Raw genomic sequence first — 21,466 nt, forward strand, 5'->3', positions numbered from 1 at the left:
ACGACATAAACACTATTTGTTTCCCGAAAAAATGCTTTAACATCAATAATTCGATTGCTTGCATAAAGAATCTCCAATTTTAATTCATTATTATAAAATAAAGCTAACCCTCCACTAACACCACGAGGATCAACTGAATACAAATTATTAAAACCAAAAGAAGTTTGAAATTTCTTTAAATAAGAAAGACATTTTTTTGTTTCCGATAAAAATAAGATATCCGGCTTGTGCTCTCTCCATAAATCCTTTAAGAAGTTCTCTGTCAGTTCAGCCCCTATTCCCTGACAGTTCCAGCTCAAGATCTTCACGTATGAGCCGGTGGTTTCGGGAGATCCACCATCCCTTTCTTCAAATTACGATTTGCTCTTCCAGCTTTTGTCACCTCCTTAACCTTATTCTTATCAGCAACTTTTTGTTTGATACCATCATCTGCAGATTTAAGAGACATTGCTTTAGCCAATAAACGTTTCCCTGGAGAAGCCACAATCCTAGAATAATCCCTATTACCATTTATTCCCCGAATTCCCTGGCTACTAGTTCCCTTAAAATTCTGAATCTTTTTACTATCAAGAGTAATACCTTTCAGACCTTTACGAACCAAGCCAATATCATCAGATAACACATTAGAGATTTGCACATTACCTTGTAAGGCAATCATGTTCTCCTCATGGGTCTCATTTCCTTCATCTTCCGTAGTCTTCTCTGCCATTACTTGAACCTCTATGTCCTCCTCAGCATGGTACTCGCCATCTTCAAGGAGATCATCCGTACTCTCCGAGAAATTAATCCCTACTGTAAGGCTCTTGTCTTGAACCTCTGGTACATCTTCCATCACCGAATCCTTCTTCTCCTCTCCTAAATCTGGAATCTTAGAAACATTTTCAACCTTGTGAGAAGCCTGGGATACCTTAGAGATTGCCTTTGGTTGATACAGTGGCTTAGGCCACACTGGCCCTGCACCCTTCTTTGTGAATTCTGTTCCCTGAACAGAGTAATGAGAATCCATCAAGCCCTCCATAGCCACTTCTTTCCCAGCCACTTCACTGTTCTCAGCCCAAGTCCCAGGGAAACTCTTTTTTTCCTTCCAACCTGATGCATGATTTTTGTCATACCGCCTGTGAGACTGCCTACTGTTATCACCCCTCTCCAATTGGTAATGGAAACCACCACTAGGTTCCTCACCAGAGAATTCCAAAGCTCTCTTTGCTGTAGGTTTTCGTGGCTTTTCCCAGCCTCCTTCATTACCTTGAGGCATCTGTTTTACCATTTGTTGCTGTCTTGATCCACCTCTTCTATCCCCATACTCCTCAAACAATCTGTTTCCCGCCTTCTTATTCAGCTCTGGACAGACTGCTACATCATGAGTCATTCTAGAACAGTGGTGACAATATTTAGCCAGCTTCTCGTAATCTAAAGAAACCACCACTTCATCACCTGTGTCAAAGGGCACCACCATTTGAAACACAAGTGGATTAAAACCATTTACTGTGACATAGATACTACCTGAATCCACATCAAGCTCACGAATTATACCTACTTTTTTTCCTATAGCCTTTAGTGTTGCTTCTTCCCACAAGTGCATTGGTAAATCAGAGACTTTAACCCAAAAATTAATTGGCGACGGATAAGTAGCGGAAATTATAGGCTCCCACTTAACCAAAGAAACCATCCAGCCATCAAAATGATAAGGGACGTTCTGCAAAACGCCTTGCATATCCTCTTCAGACTGAAAATTAAACTGGAAAATTCCTTTCCCTAAATCTGCCCCCACCACCTTTTCTTCCATCTTCCAAATTTTTGGCATGTTTGCCACCAGAGAATCCATCCTCTGGATGCTCGGGTTCATCAACCTACCAATCAAGGTAAGGGAGAATTGTTGGATCCTTTGTGACAGCATAGACCCAGAAATCTTCACAACCTCAGTGCGCACCATTGCGGTCTTACCTTTATTCAAAGCTAACTGAGCCATTATAATAAACCACGAACGCAGCCTTACAACCTCTTGAAACTGAAAGAGAATAAAACGAATTACTGTAAGTATTTGTATTTTTGCTACCTTAACTTGAGAAAGCACAATGAGAGACTCGTGAATCCTAGTAGTCTTTTTATATAGACTCCACCAGAAATAATCCCTTGAATCTCCGTAGATCAAACACAATAAAAGCCAGATCGACCCAATCTCCTTAATTCCCATGAAAGATAACACGATGTAATTATTTTGAAAAGAAGCTTGGAAGCGATAATGAAAAGAATCCTTAATCTTACCTTTTCCAAAGATGAAGAATATTCGGATCCAAAATCTCAGTTCTTTCATATCCCTCCATTTGAATTCCTTAAGGCCCAGATCACTTACTGATTTACCCAATCCAGCAGATCTTATTTGATTGACCTTTACCCCAATCAATCGAAACCAGATCCCCCGATATTTGTCTTCCACAGGACATCGAATCCAATACCTATCCCAAACAAATCGATATCCTAATTCCCATCTCATCCAATCAAAAGCTACTATAGAACCATAAAACACTTGAGATCCGATGAAATCGACCAAAAATGGAACCATAGTTCCTTCGCAGCCATCCTCGACCTTCACCAAACCAGACCAAAAAAGCAACCCCGAGCCTTTCCCAATTGATTACCCAGAACGAAAACCACAAGAAAAGATGGGGAATCTGATTACCCATCTCACGACCTAGACGTCGTCGCCGTCGCACTCAATTGAAAATCTATTTATTTTATTGAATTGAAAATAAAATAGGTATTTGTCTTTTTTCGTTATTTATTTTTAATGTTTTTTCAATTTATATATATTTTGTTTGTTTTGTATTTTTTTTTCGTTTTTTTCTCAATTTTCGTTTTTTCGTTATATAATTTTTGATTTTGTATTTTTTAATTTTCTATTTAATTTAATTATTATATGTTAATTATATTATTTTATTAGAATTGAAAATAAAATGGGTATTTGGTCTTTTAACACAAAAATTGTGTTATTCTAGTAAACCACAATATAAATCAGAACTACTACCAAAAAAATATATATATATATAAATCAAAACTTTGTATTTTTTTTTTTCCGAATAACTATTTATACTACTTCCTAATCACTCGGTATTTGGTCTACCTGATACAAATTGTTTCCTTGTTTATGCGAATAGCTTTCAACATTACTTCAAATGCCCTGACCGTCACACCTCTCTTAATGGGTCCACGTTCTCTCTCGGCCGGTCCGCTACGTCCAGGAGGCTTTAAAGACTTGTTTACCGTTCCTACAAATCACCACATGATCTTTTCTTGTGTTTTGTCCTCACTCACACAGTTTCGACAATCACTTCCTAGAAGGTCACCCATACTGAAATTGCACGCTTAACTGTAGAGTTCTCTCAGGGCAGTTGACCGAAAAGATAAGTGCACTTTGGTGACATAGGTGGTCAAATCAACTCTTTTAACACCACATTCTTGAAACCAAGGTTTTACATTACTTGAAAGGAATCATGGCCACATTGATAAAGTAATTTCGATTGGAAAAGTTGCCCATTAACTTGTTAATCGTTAACTTGTTAATTGGTTAGTGGGGATGTCGTACATGCAAAACGGTTCATTAGAGATTCGAATGTTGCACGGAGAACTGAAATGTGGAATCATTGTTCGTGGGAGCTGTTCATCATAATTGTATATTCGAATGTTGCACGGAGAACTGAAATGTGGAATCATTGTTTGTGGGAGCTGTTCATCATAATTGTATATGCCGTAGGTAATTGATTATCATCGTAATAGGATAAGCTCAAATATCTATAATGATAATGTAATAGATGGTTAAAAAAAAATTTGATATCTGTTATGAGAAAAAGAAAAAGATATATTAAAAATCTTGTAAATAAAAGGAGACTTTTCTTATGAGAAACCTAAATGATACAGATTTGAATTTTCTTTGAAATTTGGTGAAAATTTCATAAGAAAAAAATGAGCTCTGTTTTTACTAGTAATTTCTCAAACAAATATGTTGTAATGTTATATTGGTCGAACTCAAGAAAATTTGGTTTATAGCATACTTTTTCATCTTATTAAAAGTAATATAAAAAAATTAGGTAACTCGTAAGATTTTGCCTATGATATTAACCGTATCGTAATCATCAAATAAACGTAACCGTATTTAACCGTAACCGTTGTAACTGTAACCGTATTTAACCGTATATATAATGGTTAAAGTTACAGTTAAAAAAGTTTATAATCGTAACCGGTGATTAATTAACCGTAATCGTAATAACCGTAACCATGGTCATGCCTAGAAAATTGTAGAGAGATAAGTTTAATTTGATACACCCTCTCTTCCTCAAAAAATGATGTTTTGAGTTTTACACACAATTTAAGAAAAAGTAATTTAAAATTTTTTTAATTATTATTTTGTTAGTTTAATAATATTTGTTTTACTTCTCACCTTTATCTATTGGTCGCAAACAAAAACAATGATGATGTTTTTACAAAACATCAATCTTGGTGGAGCAAGTAAAAAACTCAAAACATCAAATAACTAGGAACAGAGGAAGTCTGTATAGTTTTTATTATTTTAAACTGTTTTTGTTTTTGTCCAAAAAAAAAACTTGTTTTTGTTATTATGTACAGCTTTTGATAAATTTATCTTGATTGGTAACAACAGCTTTGTACAGCTTTAAATTTTGTCACCAATCATAGCCATTTTAAATGTTGGAGAATTGGCATCTCTATATCAAAACTCAATGTAAGTATTTTCACATCTTTTCTATAAATTTTAGATTTTTGTTAGAGACATTGATTTTAGTCAGTGCTTCCTTGTGTTTCCCATTTCTGATTTGCATCATAGATTCGGATTTCAGTTGCTAATTTTCTTCTTAGATTCAGAGTTTCAACAAACTATTTTCATGACTTGTTCCAGAAATCATGTCTTTGGATAGAAATGTTGGAGAACTTACCATGTTTGAATTGAAAACTTGATACTGTTCTTTTTTCTTTGGACGAAGCTTCCTCTCTTGCTAGTTGCTAGTGTAGTAGGACCAATTAGGTAGGTACATGGAAAAAATAATAACCTAATCCTCTGTTTTTTGCTAGGATAGTTTCAAACATGTTTCTTTGTTTAATATTTACATGACTTTTCTTGAAGATATAAAATTATAAATGTTGGAAAATTGGCATCTCTGTACCAAAACTCGATGCTTAACTTTTGACTTATTATTTCTAGTAGTCTGTTTTCATATTTAAGATTTTCTTCAACTTTTCTTTTGTTAGTGGATCTCATTTTTCTAAAGAATAACAAAGACTCGTCATTTTTCTTTTGGTTTTCACTTTTCAGCATGGTCTCTTCATCCACATAGTTCTCTTTAAAGCTCTTTGATATTAATCTTCTCTCCAATAATGGATTCTTCTTGTTTCTTCCTTACCATTATTGCTGCTGCAATAGGATTCTTCTTGCTTTTTAGAAAACTCAGATTCCATCAAGAAGATAACAAAGAAAAGAACTCTTCTTCTTCTTCTTCATCAACACCATCTTCTTTAGCTCCTTCATCACCACCACCATCGTCTTTGGATCGCATCTGGACACACCATGTGTTTCCAAGTTTCCGAGGGGAAGATGTCCGTAGAGACTTTCTTAGTCACATTCATATGGAGTTTCAAAGAATGGGAATCACACCATTCATTGATAATGAGATCGAGAGAGGACAATCCATCGGTCCCGAACTCATTCGAGCAATTAGAGAATCCAAGATCGCAATTATCTTGCTGTCAAGAAACTACGCTTCTTCGAGCTGGTGTCTTGACGAATTGGCGGAGATTATGAAGTGCAGGGAAGAATTGGGTCAAACAGTTTTGGCTGTTTTCTATAAAGTGGATCCATCTGATGTAAAGAAGCTGACCGGAGATTTTGGAAAAGTCTTCAAAAAAACATGTGCCGGTAAAACAAAAGAGCACGTTGGGAGATGGAGACAAGCTTTGGCAAATGTCGCCACAATCGCCGGTTACCATTCGACCAACTGGTTCGTTGTCTTCCTAACAAACATCTAACTATTTACATTTCTAGCTTTTTTTAAATATCCATTGAACTTAAAGTTTTTTTTTTGATGTGTGTGAATTTTCTATAAGTATTTAATGGATGTAGTGATGATCTTCTTTGTTGTTAGGGATAATGAAGCTACCATGATTAGAAATATCGCTACTGATATATCCAACAAGTTGAATAATTCTGCCTCATCAAGTGATTTTGATGGGTTGGTTGGGATGACTGCTCATTTGAAGAAGATGGAACCATTGTTATGCCTAGACTCAGATGAAGTGAGGATGATTGGGATTTGGGGTCCTTCTGGGATTGGGAAGACGACCATCGCCAGAGTTGTATACAACAAACTCTCTAGCAGTTTTCAACTGAGTGTCTTTATGGAATCTATCGAAGCAAAATATACAAGACCATGTTCCGATGACTATAGTGCCAAGTTGCAGTTACAACAGCAGTTTATGTCTCAAATAACCAACCAGAGTGGTATGAAGATTTCTCATTTAGGTGTTGTTCAAGATAGGCTAAAAGACAAGAAAGTTCTTGTTGTTCTTGATGGTGTGGACAAGTCAATGCAACTAGACGCCATGGCAAAAGAAACTTGGTGGTTTGGTCCTGGGAGTCAGATTATCATCACAGCACAAGATCGAAAGATTTTTAGGGAACATGGGATTAACCATATATACAAGGTGGGTTTTCCATCAACTGATGAGGCCCTTCAAATCTTGTGCACATATGCTTTTGGTCAAAAATCCCCTAAACATGGTTTTGAAGAACTTGCTTGGGAAGTTACACATCTTGCTGGTGAACTCCCTTTGGGTTTAAGGGTTATGGGCTCTTATTTTCGGGGAATGTCTAAGCTGGAGTGGACGAAAGCACTACCAAGGTTAAGGAGTAGCCTTGACGCTGATATTCTTAGCATTTTGAAGTTCAGCTATGATGCCTTAGATGACGAAGACAAATATTTGTTTCTTCATATAGCTTGCTTCTTCAATTATAAAAGGATTGGGAGAGTGGAAGAGTATCTTGCAGAGACGTTCTTGGATGTGAGTCATCGGCTTAATGGCTTAGCTGAAAAATCGCTCATATCTATGAACGACGGAGTGATAATCATGCATGATCTGCTAGTCAAACTAGGTATAGACATTGTCCGTAAACAGTCTCTTCGTGAGCCTGGACAACGACTATTTTTGGTTGATGCACGAGAAATTTGTGAAGTACTCAATCTTGATGCGAATGTAAGTTTTGACATTTCTCTCCACAAATCGTGTTGATTTAATAAGTGACCATTTCATATTATTTATGTTCTGTTTTTCAGGGCAGTAGAAGTGTTATAGGTATAAATTACAACTTTGGTGGGAATAGGATCAAGGAAAAGTTACATCTAAGTGAGAGAGCCTTTCAAGGAATGTCTAATCTCCAATTCTTAAGAGTCAAAGGGAATAACAATACAATACATCTACCGCACGGTTTAGAGTATATATCTCGTAAACTTCGATTACTGGACTGGACTTATTTTCCGATGACATGTTTGCCTCCTATTTTCAACACGGACTTCCTTGTTGAACTAGACATGCGTTGCAGCAAACTTGAGAAGTTGTGGGAAGGAATTAAAGTAAGTAATTTTGATTTATTTCTTTTAGATATTTTATTAATTTCAAATTAATAATTTATCTTTTGTACAACTTTATTTTAATTAATTACCAATAGCATGGAAGTCTGTTTTCTAATTAAGTGTATATACATGTTCTTATTATTTGTATGTATAGCCGCTTCCAAATCTCAAGCGGATGGATTTGAGTTCGTCTCTCCTCTTAAAGGAGCTTCCTGATCTCTCAACTGCCACCAATCTTCGGACATTGAATCTTCGTTATTGCTCAAGTCTGATGAATCTCCCTTCCTCTATTGGGAATGCCACTAATCTCGAGTTATTATATCTCGGTGGATGCTCAAGTCTGGTGGAGCTCCCTTCCTCTATTGGGAATCTCATCAATCTAAAAGAATTGGATCTTAGCAGTTTATCATGTCTAGTGGAGCTCCCTTTCTCGATTGGGAATCTCATCAATCTAAAAGTATTGAATCTTAGCAGTTTATCATGTCTAGTGGAGCTCCCTTTCTCGATTGGAAATGCCACCAACCTTGAGGTTTTAAACCTTCGCCAATGCTCAAATCTGGTAAAGCTCCCTTTCTCGATTGGAAACCTTCAGAAGTTGCAGACTTTGAACTTACGAGGATGCTCTAAGCTAGAGGTTCTTCCGGCCAACATCAAATTGGGATCTCTCTGGTCACTTGATCTCACTGATTGCATACTGTTGAAAAGGTTTCCTGAGATCTCCACAAACGTTGGATTTATCTGGCTCATAGGAACCACAATAGAAGAAGTCCCTTCATCAATCAAATCATGGTCTCGTCCCAATGAGGTGCATATGTCATACAGTGAAAATCTCAAGAACTTTCCTCATGCTTTTGACATCATCACACGGCTGCAAGTGACCAATACAGAAATACAAGAGGTTCCCCCATGGGTCAACAAATTCTCTCGTTTAACAGTACTCAAACTCAAGGGATGCAAAAAGCTGGTATCACTCCCACAGATTCCAGATTCCATCTCTGACATAGATGCAGAAGATTGTGAGTCCCTGGAGAGACTAGATTGCTCCTTTCACAATCCAAATATTTGGCTCAAATTTGCTAAGTGCTTCAAACTGAATCAAGAAGCCAGAGACCTCATCATCCAGACACCAACTAGTAAATCTGCGGTCTTACCCGGCAGAGAAGTGCCTGCATACTTCACTCACCAATCTACTACTGGAGGTTCCTTGACAATCAAGCTGAACGAGAAGCCTCTTCCTACATCCATGCGGTTTAAGGCTTGCATTTTGCTGGTTCATAAAGGTGACAATGAGGAAAACTGGATGGATAAAAATGACTGCTATGTTTTTTGTAAAAAAAGTAGGCAACATTTATATCCAGTTTTAGAAGAGCATGTGTACGTATTTGAAGTCGAAGCAGATGTGACTTCCAGCGAGCTTGTCTTTGAGTTCAAGATCAGGAGTAAGAATTGGAAGATAAAAGAATGTGGGGTATTTCAACTCTCGGAGCTTCCTTGATGAATCTTCAGGCTGTCACCAACGTACACTGCAAGAAACTTTTTTTGTCACCAACGGATGGAACTTTTTTTGTCACAGGTCTTATGCTCGTTGTTGCCGCCAAAAAAAACTTCTAACTCTAACCCAAAGACATTGGTGTTTGAAAGTCTTGCTTTTTTAAAACTTATATTGAGTTCTTTTATTGCCTTTGTTGATGATGTGAAGATGTTTTTGTTCTTTTTGGGATGTGTTTAGATCAAACGAAAGACTTGAAACTTCTCTTAGATCTTTGAAATCTGTAGTCTAAGAGCATGGAACAGACATGAACAGAGAGTTTCACATGGTTCCGTCCGTTTTCTACCAAATTCTGATTTGAAGAGTGCATTCATCGAACCAAGCGGTGGCATCGTTATCCTACAAGGAGGGAGGGTATGGCAAAGAAGGTGTAAAAGTGAGGCCTTGCGTTTTACTACGTCGTGTTCTCAACATTAGTTTTGTGAAAATTTTTGCATTTAACCCTCAGATTGTGAAACATTATCTTTGCTACATAAGTTCAATATTAACGGAAATGCTTCATCCGATAGATAGATACTGAAGTCATTGGACTATAAATGTAAGACAACATTAAACTAAACACATATTTCCTATACTAGGAATAAGCCCCCCCCCCCCCGGCAATGTCGCGGGGGAAAAGATTTCAAAAAATTTTAAAGAAAAAAATATCAAACGAAATGTAATAATGAATTGAGGCAACAAGTTTCAAAACAATTTTTCTTAACAATAAATAAAGATATATTTTTAGAAAAAATATGATAAAGAGACGTAAACCCTAAAAAATATTTTTTAAGATTTTTCTTATTACTAGAAAACATTATGATGAAAAGATGCGATCATAAATAAAAAAAATTAAAGAAAAAGTTATAATGAGTAGATACAATTTTCCAATTTTCTAAACTATTATAAATATAACTATATAAATATATTCAACAAAATATTACGATAAAAAGACGCAATATTTTAAATGGTATTATGTTAAAAAGAGACAATCTTCGGAAAAATTTAACAAATAACCAAAATAGATAATTATTTAGGAAAAAATAATAATGATATAGATAACAAAGTATATACATGAATGTTAAATAGCAAAAAATTAAACTTTCTATGAAAAATATCAAATAAAAAGAAATAAAAAATTTACACCACTTTAAAATATATACATATAGAATTAAAATGACATGAAAGTTTAAATAGAAAAAAATGTTTATAAAATACACAATTAGTTAAACCAAGTGTTTGCGATGAAAAACACGAATAAAACATGGTGAAAAGATAATACTCTAAATGAACAGATATAACTTTAGTTAATGCTTTGTTCAAAAAAAAAAACTTTAGTTAATGCTCTAAAAATGTATTGCAACGGTTTATCAAATATACGTAAAGTTGTAATAATTCATCAAATAAACTAAAGTTACAATAGTTCTTCAAATATATCAAATATTGTAACGGTTCATCAAATAAGACAAAATGTTCATTTAAATAAGACAAAATGTTCATTGGTTCTTCAAATAAACCAAAATCTTACTGTGGAAGTCGGATTCACACACTCAAGTATTTTTTATTAATGGGAAGATTATTCTTGAGGGACAAAAAATAAGAATGTAAAAAGCTTATGAATTGCTACAAAAATTGCTATAGTATTTCTTGCTCGAAGAAAAAATCCCCTTTACATGGCCCTTGGCCTTTTTATTTATACATAGAAAAACGATATTAAAATGAATAATTAAGTACAATTATTCTCTCTTAAATGTGTCCGTTTTAATCTTTGACTTTAATGCTCAACGTTTGAATTTGAGTTGACTCTGATCTTCATGGGCCTCGCCTTTTGGCCCAAATGTCCTTGAACCGACTTACCCGTGCCTTCTACGCCGGACTCATGTCGAAGTGCACTCACTTCGGATTCTCCTTGTGGTGATAACCACTTCGACTGTTCATTTGGCTCACGGGTCCAATGGGCTTTATCCTTTATGGGCCATTATCTTGACTACGTGGCAATCTTTGGTTGGTCTCGGACTTCTGGTGCGGGATCCGACACCAACAATTAGCCCCCTAAGTTATTCGAAGTGCTATTCCAATTCGGAGGACTTTAAATGCTTTAATGACTAAAGATTGCGTTCTGAGGAATCTTCTGATTTTTCCCGCTAAGATCCCATCAGTCCTTTAATTTCGGCGCTACCCATATTTAGTCGCGTGACATCTGTCGCCATTATGACCGTATATCGATTATTTACTATTAAAGCGGGAAAAACCTTCCCACTTCTTCCACAATTCCCAAGACGGTTCCATCATTATCACCTAGCTTGCGTGAGGTAACCTTCTTTTTCATTTTTACTTTTACTCTTGTTATTTGTGGTTAAAACTCCTTCTGCTTCTCTCGCCAAATTTTTTTTTTCCTGAAACTTGAATTTTTCATTCTTCCCAATGACTTCCGATTTCGATAGACCCGAGTCTCCGTCTTTCGATGAGAGGCGTTCTAGTAATGATGAGTGCACCCGCCCTAATGATATTGCCGGTCCGCACTATAGATCCACCTGCACCCTTCAATCCCTTGAACGATTGAAGGAGCTCTGCCGAATCCCACCGGGAATTATGGCGGAGGCGCAGATAGCTGATCCTACGGAGTCCCCAGAAAGCCACCGCGACTGCTACTTCTGTGTATACGAGATCTATTTTAAAGGTTGCGGGCTGACCTTTCCCCTTCCCGAAGCCTTAGTTCGATACCTAGCGGCTCTTGAAATTTCTCTTCCTCAATTAACCCCTAATCTTCTTCGTACTATTCTTGGAATTATAACGATCGCGGCGGAGGCCGGATACGTTATCGGAGTCGCTGAGCTAAATGAGCTTCTAAGCGTGAGAAGTTCATCGAAGAAAACGGGGTATTTCTCAGCATATCCAAACGCCAACAGAAATATCATTTCGAATCTTCCGAACAAGGATGAAAATTGGCACCATCCTTGGTTTCTGATTAAGAAAACTCCCGCTTCTATCGGAAATCTTGCAGATTTACTCCCTTCGAAGTGGTCTGCGAAACCTGGTAGAGATTAGGTTGCATATATCTTTCCCGGTTGTTTTATTATCTTTATTGACTAAAACTGTTATTTCATTTCGCAGCTTTCGTCGCTCCGACTCTCCCATCTGAAGCATTCATTGAATCTTCAAAATAATTCTCGAAGGGGAAACCCTTTGGAATTCTTTCAGTCTTGAACGATTTTTAGAAGCCAACCACAGGCTCAGGATGAGCCCCCCAGGTCAACTTCACCAACTCCCGCCTCCTCCCTCAACTCAGGGGATGTCATCTCGGGCCCTTGCGGCCAAGCGCAAGGCGCTCTCCAAGCAGATAGCTGAGGCTTGCGAGGAGAAAAAAGAGTTTGTTGCGGCTTCTATAGATAAGAAGGACTATAGTAGGACCTTGCTGGTTGATGATGGCAGCACCGAAGGGGTCAGATCCATCGCTTCTTTCAGATTAACTCCTCGTCGCGATCGTCGTGACGCACGTTCTCCTCGGAGGGATTGATCTCTTCGCCGTGATTCACCTCGTCCTTCCCGAGATGATTTTAGCAATGAACCACTTAAGAACTTGGTTCGCAGGAAGAGAGACAAGTCCTCTCGTGGTGATTCTTCCCCGCGAAGGGAGAAGTCAAGGGCCCGGACTGACCGTTCACCTCGATCATCCCCTCCTACTGAACCAATGGGTCCTCCTCGACCGGTTGATATGTCTTCCTCTTCCCAGCCTGACAGCGAAAAGACTGCCTGGAGCGCATCTCCTAAAAAGGGAGATTCTGAATCTCGAGATGCTTCCTCGTGGTTAAAGCCTGCTCTTGTCCCTCAAGTCAAATCGCTTTCAGGTTTGGTAATTTACACATACTTAAAAGTTTTTGTCTCTATTCAGCGTCTTCCAATGCTTCAAGACCCGATCGGGTTCGATCTTGCCAGACTTCAACAAGTGGCGCCCTGCGATTCGTGAACGCTATTTGCTTCATGCTTATCATTCATCTCGAGTTAGTTCTGCTTTATTTTTCCAATTGTGCTGCCGTTCTTCGAAATGACTCACTATCCCGGTTTTATGCATAATGCCAGGCTAACGGTGAGCTTAATGACATGATTGAACATTATGAGGGGCTGGGCATTTATCGGGAAAAGGAGATTGACGCGTGGAAGAAAAAACTTTCTGCTCTTGAGGCTGAACCAAGCTCTTCTACCGGCTCCAAGCACGATCTGGAGGACAAGGTCGACAGTCTAACATCCGAGCTTGCGAAGATAAAGGGGGAGCTGCAGGACCAGTACGACCAGAATTTCAAACTCCAGGATGAGCTTTCTGGTGTTCAGGGTAGGCTTCACGAATCCGAATCAACCGCCGATACCCTGAATAACCAACTTATTGAGCTTAACGCGAAGTACAAGGCGATCACTAAGTTACGTGATTCCGAGTTGGCAAAGTCGGCATCAAAAGCCAGAAAAGAGGTTAAGGGACGCGGGATGGAGTTGATCCAGGGGGTCATCCGCTTCATTCAAACCGAGAAAGCTAGGACAGATTTGGAATCAGACATCAAGGAGCACGAGAGCAACCTGATTCTGTTGGATCAAATCCATGACACAGATTTTTCCGAGGTGCGAGAGAGGACCGAACTGTCGGCTAATCTATCTGAAAAGCGGAGTCGCTTGGCAGCTCTTCCCACTTTGACCTTCAACCCGCAGGACTTCGAGGAATTCTTCACTGAATCGCCTCCTATAAGTGAATCTGGTCTAGACTGGGCAGGTAACGCTTGGCTCCTGACACTTACTACCTTTTTCTCACCTTATTTTTTAAAATTTACTGGAAGCGTCCTTCCCAAGCTCAAGTGAGACGGAAGATGTCGTCCCACCCGAAGTTCCTGCGGCACCGGAGGTCACCCCGGAGGATGGTTGTACTGTGGAGGGCGGACCAGGAGCTCCATCTGACCAAACACCAGTCAAGGAGGCGAATGAAACTTCTACTACTGAGCCGGAGTCCGAGGTGGCTGTCACTCCGTAGTGGCTGCGTCCACTTTAAATTGGGAATTGTCCCATTTATTTTAAAACTTAATTTCGAACTTGTTTTTGCCTAAGGAGGCTTTATTATTTCTTTGAACAAGATATTTGCCTGAGGAGGCTTTTAAACCTTTCTAGGTTTTGACCCAAAGAGGGTTTGGTTAAAATTATGTGCGGGTTTGCAAAGTCCGCTTTTAACCCTTTGTGGCCTTGTGGTTATGCTTTCGAGATTTTTAGACTGATCAGACCTTTCTCTTTAGAATGCGAGAACTAAGCTCGGCTTAAAGCGAGTTCCCCACTTCGAGTTTAGTCAACTCGGTAAATTTATTGGGCTTGGGCCTTTGAAACTTTTGTAGTTAATGCGACGGTTGCTCTTTCCCTTCTTATTTCTTAAAAGTAGGAAAAGAGGCTCGTCTTTAATGCAATAACTGCCTTTTCTTGATTTCCAAAAATGGTTTAAGTTACTTGGGCACGCCATCATTAATGATTTTTTGTTTCCAAGACAAACCCTATTCCTATTATAAATAGGAGATTGTTTGCCTTTAATCTTTTCTCAAGAAACTTCATAATGCATTCAACAAACACCACATTAATGGAAAACGAAAACGTAGCCCCCGTTGATCCCGGCAGCCCACTTTTCTTGTCCGGCGATGGCTTTGAACCGGCTGGCGTTCTTTTCCCTCACGCCGTCTTTCATTTTCCTTCAAAGGAGAAGAAAGAGGCTTGCAACTTTATTGACAAGGTTAACATCTGTGGTTCTTGATTAAAAACTTTTTTTTTCGTTTTATTCATTCATCTTTATGCTAGGTCGCCGACAAACACCATCGCTTGTGTGAGGAAAAGCAGCGGCTAGGTCTCAAAAGGCAAACACTCGAGGCTCGCATCGCTCGGGTGGAGAGGAAGATAAGGGCTCTGGAAAGTGATCCCTTTCAATGGGAATGGCGGAACTTCTATTCTGTTGCTGAGATCCCGAAGATGCTTCGGATGTACCTCCGTGCTAAAGGAGTTCCGGGTCCTGTGAATGCTCCGGTCCATACCGTTCCATCTGATAGCGAGGAAGAAGACGAGGAGGAGGCCAGCACCGGTCGGAAACGCGTTCGGGATCGTCCCGAAGTGGATGCCAAGAACAAGGCGTCCACTTCGAAAGTTAAACCGGCGATGAAGGAGTCTGTTCCTGAGCCTCTTCCTTAAATGTTCCCTAACTCTACTCTTCTTTTTTTTTTTTTGAACTCGTAATGGGCTTGTGATTTCCCTTTTTTTATTTATAGAAACATTCGCAATTTTCCTTATTCTTCAAAATATTCTCGGAGATTTATCTTTTAATGCAGGATCGGTTTAAGAGCAAAAATCTCTCCGCGAATCACTCCATTCCTAGGATAAAATCCGCGGTTTACTAGGGACATGATGTTCCTATAAATTATAGTCTCAACTCCCTTTACTCCTCACCACTCTTTTTAATTTTAGCAGGTATGGAGTTCAACCTTCGATGTTCAGAATCTATGCCCGATTTCTCCAGGATCGGAATGATAAACGAAGATGTTCCAAATGAGCCAAACAGGCAGCCTCTTCCATCTTGCGGCTTCTTCAGATCTCAGATCTGAGCTCCGTGTGCTTTGATCAGGGATCTCTCAATCAGAGACCAAGGAACAGCGATGGCATTCATAGAGGCACTTGCGCTTCAACATCGGAAGCTTACTTTGGAAAAGAGGAGACTCCGGAAGAGGATTATCCGGATACAACGCAGGGTTACCACGGTATCGAGAAATCTTCACATCCTTGGCTCTCATCCCGGAGAATGGATCGAGCTCGGAATCTCTGACTTCGCTCAAATTCCAGACTGTATGATGCCAATCCTCGATCTTGCTGGTCAAGGAGTTGAAGTGTTCTGCTCGTCAACAAGTTTTCCCTAATCCGAAGTGTACGATGAGGAACATTCCGTCTTATTTGTTTGAATAAACGCTCTATTTCCAATCTCTTGTATGTTCGCATAGCCGAACCTTTATTGGCTTCATTTGTTTGCTCAGTCGAACCTTTTCCTTTAATAAAGAAATAAAACAAAATTTTTATTAATAGCTGAACTCGTTTCCGAGCTGCTTACGTACCCATTTCGGGATCAAGCCACACCGTAGTTCATGTACATAAAAATGCATGTAGCTTTAAAAACATAAAACTTCTTTAGGTTGATCACATTCCAAGGTCGCTTGACTGGCCTGTCTTCTAAGTCTTTCAATCTATAAACACCGTTCCGAACCACTTCGGTAATAATGTAAGGTCCTTCCCAATTAATACCGAGTTTACCGGCGCCTTCTTCTTTTTTGTTGTCAAAGACGTGCCTTAATACATAATCTCCCACGAAGAACGGCCTACTTTTAACCTTAGAATTGTAATACCGGGCTGCTGCCTGTTGGTAATTCTGAATCCGAATTAGAGCTTGATCACGCCTTTCATTTATGGTATCTAGTGAATCATTAAGCATTGCTGAATTTTCTTCCTCATTTAATGGTGATTCCGTTCGGCGAAGTCTGGGCACGTTGAGTTCAGCTGGTACTACTGCCTCCATGCCATAAACCAAAGAGAATGGAGTTTCTCCGATAGGTCGCCTAGGGGTTGTACGATAGGCCCATAGGACGGGTTGGAGTTCTTCATACCATCCTCCCTTTAGATGATTCAAACGTTTCTTGAGATTGCTCAGTATCGTCTTGTTCGCGGCTTCAGCTTGACCGTTTCCTTGCGGATATCGTGGAGTAGAGTAACTGACTTTGATTCCCCAGTCCGCACAAAAGGCATCAAACTCTTGTGAAATGAATTGTGGCCCGTTATCAGTGACTATTTCGTACGGAACTCCATGTCGACATATAATATTCTTCCAAATGAAAGTCTTCACCGCCGAATCCTTGATGCCAACATATGCTTCAGCTTCAATCCACTTCGAAAAGTAGTCCGTCAAGACCAAAAGGTATTGTACACCTCGAGTTGACCAGTGCAATGGTCCGATGATGTCCATTGACCATCTCATAAATGGGTATGGGGCGGAGATGGAAGAGAATAACACCGAAGGTTGATGGATCAATGGTGCATGGAGTTGGCAGCGCTTACATCTTTGGGCGAATTTAACACAATCCGTGATCATAGTGGGCCAGTAGTATCCCATTCTTTTAACTTTGAAAGTCATAGCTCTTCCTGATGAATGACTCCCGCATAACCCTTCATGCACTTCGCTCATGACGATTTCGACTTCGGGCTCAAAAATGCATAATAGGTAAGGGTCACTGACACCTCGTCTATATAATGCATCCTTTGATAGACAAAATTTTGTGCTAACGATTTTCATTTTCCTGGCCTGCCACTTATTCTTTGGGAGCTCGCCTGTCATGATGTAGCACTTTATTGGCTCCCTCCAGTCAGCCCCCCAGTCTTTAGCCGAAATTTGGTCGACCTTGTGAAATACTCGTAGCTCTGGTTCGGGATGTTCGTTTGGTTCAAGAATATCCTCCTCGATTAATGGCTCGGTCTCTAATACTGTTTCTGGAATCGCATCTTTTGCTAAGACAACGGGTTCCTTGTTAGACGTGTTTGATCCTTTTGATTTCCTCCGTTTGTTGGGTGGCGGTTCGACCTCTGGTTCGCCACGGTCACGTGCCGCTGCTCGAGATCTTGTAACGATGAGGGTTTTCTTGTTATCTTGAATGCTTCGCTCCGAAATGCATTCCTCTGGAATAACTCTTTTTAACTCAGGATCTGATGTTGACGCCAACGCGGCAAGTGCGTCTGCAGTCGTATTCTCTCCCCGAGGTATGCGAATTAATTCGAATTTTGAGAAATTTTTAGATACACTACTTCGAGGTATGCTTCCATTCTTGAGTCCTTGGCCTCGTAGTCTCCATTAAACTGGTTAACCACTAATTGCGAATCGCAATAAGCGACTATTTCCTTAGCTCCAACTCCTTGTGCCAATCGAAGTCCGGTAATTAGGGTTTCGTATTCTACCTCATTGTTGGAAGCATTAAATAATAATCGGAATGATTGTTCTAGAATTTCCGATGTTGGAGATTGCAACTTGATTCCTACTCCGGATCCTTGATTCGATGAAGATCCATTTACCTGTAATTTCCAAGTTTGGTTCTCCGATTGCTCTATCGTTCCAGGTATTGGTAGCTCGGTTAGGAAATCTGCTAAAACCTGAGCTTTCATACTGATCAGGCTTTTGAATTCTATGTCGTACTCGCTCAACTCCACCGCCCATTTCGCCAAACGTCCGGACTGACTTGGACTATGAAGTATTGTTCGGCGTGGCTGGTTGGTTAATATTTCAACCGAATGGGATTGAAAATATGGGCGCAGCTTCCGAGCCGAGGTCACCACCACGAGTGCGGGTTTTTCCATCATTGTATATCTGGTTTCTGGATCCATCATTGACTTACTTACGTAGTAAATTGGCTTCTGTTCCCTGCGGTCTTCCCGAACCAAGACTCCACTAACCGCATGGTTTGAAACCGATACGTACAAATAAAGCTTTTCATCCACTTCTGGTTTGGACAATATAGGTGGAGTGGTTAAGTATGCCTTAAGCTGCCCAAAAGCTTCTTCACATTTCTCATCCCAAAGGAATCCTTTGTTTCCTTTAAGAATTTGATAGAAAGGCAATGACTTATCTGTTGATCTCGAGATAAAACGATTCAAAGCCGCAATCCGCCCAGTCAAACGTTGTACTTCTTTGAAGTTTCTTGGAGATGGCATGTTTAGAAAGGCGTTAATTTGATTTGGATTGGTCTCAATCCCTCTTTCTGTCACAATATAGCCAAGAAATTCTCCGGATGGGACTCCGAATGTGCACTTTGCCGGGTTCAGCTTCATTTGATATTTATTGAGAATATCAAAACATTCCTCTAAATGCTTAACGTGATCTTCTTTTCTTAACGATTTAACCAACATATCATCTATGTAGACTTCCATTATCTTCCCGGGATGATCATCGCCACATTTTGTTAACCAACCGTTGATAAGTTGCTCCTGCATTTTTCAAACCAAAAGGCATTACACTACAAAAAAAATGGCTTTTCGTAGCACCCGAAAAACGCTATCTAACGATACTATAGCATTTTGACAAGCGCTATTTCTGCGCCCGTCGTAATAGGTCAGACACTTTAGATAGCGCTTTTTCGTAATGCTATTTTATTGTTCTATACAATAGCGGTTTAGCAAATGCAATTAAATGTTATATAATAGCGTAGTTATGTTGTTATTAATAATATTATTAACAACGTTTTCGGCAATGTTATGTTAATTATTAATTTCTTATAGCATTCTATTAATTTATCAATATTTCTGTGTTATATAATTTGAATCGATATAAAAATATTAAAATCTGGGTTTATATTATCAAATACTTCATTAATTATTTGTTCCAAAAGAGTCAAACATAAGTTTTACATTTTTAGAAACTTAGTTCAAAAGTACTAAAACTCAAATCACATGAATATAATCTTGTCATTAGGCCAAGCCACAGTGGTTCCTACTGCATCAGCAATGAATTTAACTTCAGAATTTGCTCTCCACACTCGTGCACCCTCAACCTTGGAAACCTCTACCCAGACCTTGCTAGCGTTGGCACCTAAAGGGACGTGATGGACCTTCTCTGCTGGATCAGTGGAAGACACCCGACCTATTGCAACTCTCTGCCCAGTGTTATCAGATATCTAATAGAAAACACTTCTGCTTAGCACCTTTGCTACTAGCAGTGCTGGGAGTAGTAGCACTGGGAGTAGTTGCACTCTAAAATCAAACATTATAAAAAGAATTACATCAGACTAACATCACAGCAACATCAACACAATCCAATACAACATGTGACTACCCTAAGATATCCAAGTTTAAGTATTCATACCATTTAAATTAAAAACTAGTTGCAGAGAAACTTACTTGAGGTGATTTTCTGGTTGATTCATCATTTGCAGGTATCTCAAGGAGTTGTATTCTATCAATAGGCCATGCGATGGTCTCATTTAGTGCATCACTCATCAATGAGATTGGAGGATTTGGTCTCCACAGATAAGCATCAGGTTTAACCACCTCCAGGACCTTAACAACTGCAGCACCATGTCCCAGAGGTCTACCATCCACCAATTCATTATGGTCAGTTGACAACAACATACCCTCTGCAATCATTTCATCATCTCCACTCCAATATTGAAAGATTTTAATTCTTCCTAGTGTTTCATCTGTTGGCTAATGTATCATACAAGCATATATCTATATTAGTAATCTAACCAATATGAATTTAAGAGAAACTCAATAGTAGTTGTAATTTACCTGCTCTGATTCCACACTCTTAGTAGGTTGGGACAAGTTAATATCCTCATCCAATATAATCTTGTCAAGTGGCCATGCAATTTTATGTCCAACAGCTTCACCAAGTGTGAAAATGGTTGGAGTAGGTCTCCAGACAGATGCATGTATAACTGTTGTGGACTTCACAAGTACAGCAGCTGCATTGCGACCCAATGGTATTCTACCAATCTTGTATGTGTGTTCACTGGAGCAGAATTCTCCTTCACCAACAACCACCTCAACATTTGAACACCAATCAAGAAGCTGGCACCTAACTCCTCATTTGCTAACATTGCTTAAGTCAGACATGGAAACATCATCAGTCTGTCTCTGCAATGACCAAAAAAACACATAATTAACCAAAACTTATATAAGTTGGCATTGTGAAACAATGAGTGCCAAAAGGTTTACCTTTTTACTAGCAAAGTTACTAACCACATTCTGCAAATTTTCAAGCTTACTTTGCAATTCTGCTTGAGAAGTTTCAAGCTTCTTGACATGAGAGTCTCTTGCCTGTAAGAATGCTAACTTAGTAACAGTTGCGCCTCTGCCCATCCCCCTAACTCTTCCTGGTCTGTCTTTTCCTAGTACCTGACTCACAGCATCTTCCCTAACATTATCCGTGGATGTGGTGGAGTCCATTTCACTATCAATGGTCTTGATCATTTCCTGACATCAAATTTTATATCACAATATGTAGAAACAATCTTTAAAGTAACCTGAATAACAATTGAAAAAGATTTTAAGTGCTACTTACAATAGTTTCTGCAAACTCTTCCCTCAAAGGTCTCCCATCAGAATGTGTATGTCCTGCTATCCACACCTTACTTCTAGTAACTTTTCTAGGATCAGAACTGTTTTTTTTCTACAAGTTCATGCACATATACATGAGTAAATTACTAATAAAAGTACCCAATGCAAAACAAAATATATACCATCTCATCAGCTAAGCGAGTCATCCTTATCA

At 39.2% G+C, this 21,466-nt stretch overlaps 1 protein-coding gene across 1 annotated transcript; it reads left to right on the plus strand.

The window, feature by feature from the left end:
- Positions 1-5,158: 5,158 nt before the first annotated feature.
- On the plus strand, positions 5,159-9,686 carry LOC9299193 (probable disease resistance protein RPP1). Its single transcript, XM_002863073.2, is given in 5 exon segments — positions 5,159-6,005; positions 6,150-7,257; positions 7,338-7,634; positions 7,789-9,110; positions 9,112-9,686. Coding segments are annotated over 5 exon segments (3,525 nt in total). The 5' UTR covers positions 5,159-5,385; the 3' UTR covers positions 9,290-9,686.
- The last annotated feature ends 11,780 nt before the right edge of the window (positions 9,687-21,466 follow it).

This window comes from Arabidopsis lyrata (assembly GCF_000004255.2).
Source record: "Arabidopsis lyrata subsp. lyrata unplaced genomic scaffold ARALYscaffold_20, whole genome shotgun sequence".
Taxonomy (NCBI): Eukaryota; Viridiplantae; Streptophyta; class Magnoliopsida; order Brassicales; family Brassicaceae; genus Arabidopsis; species Arabidopsis lyrata.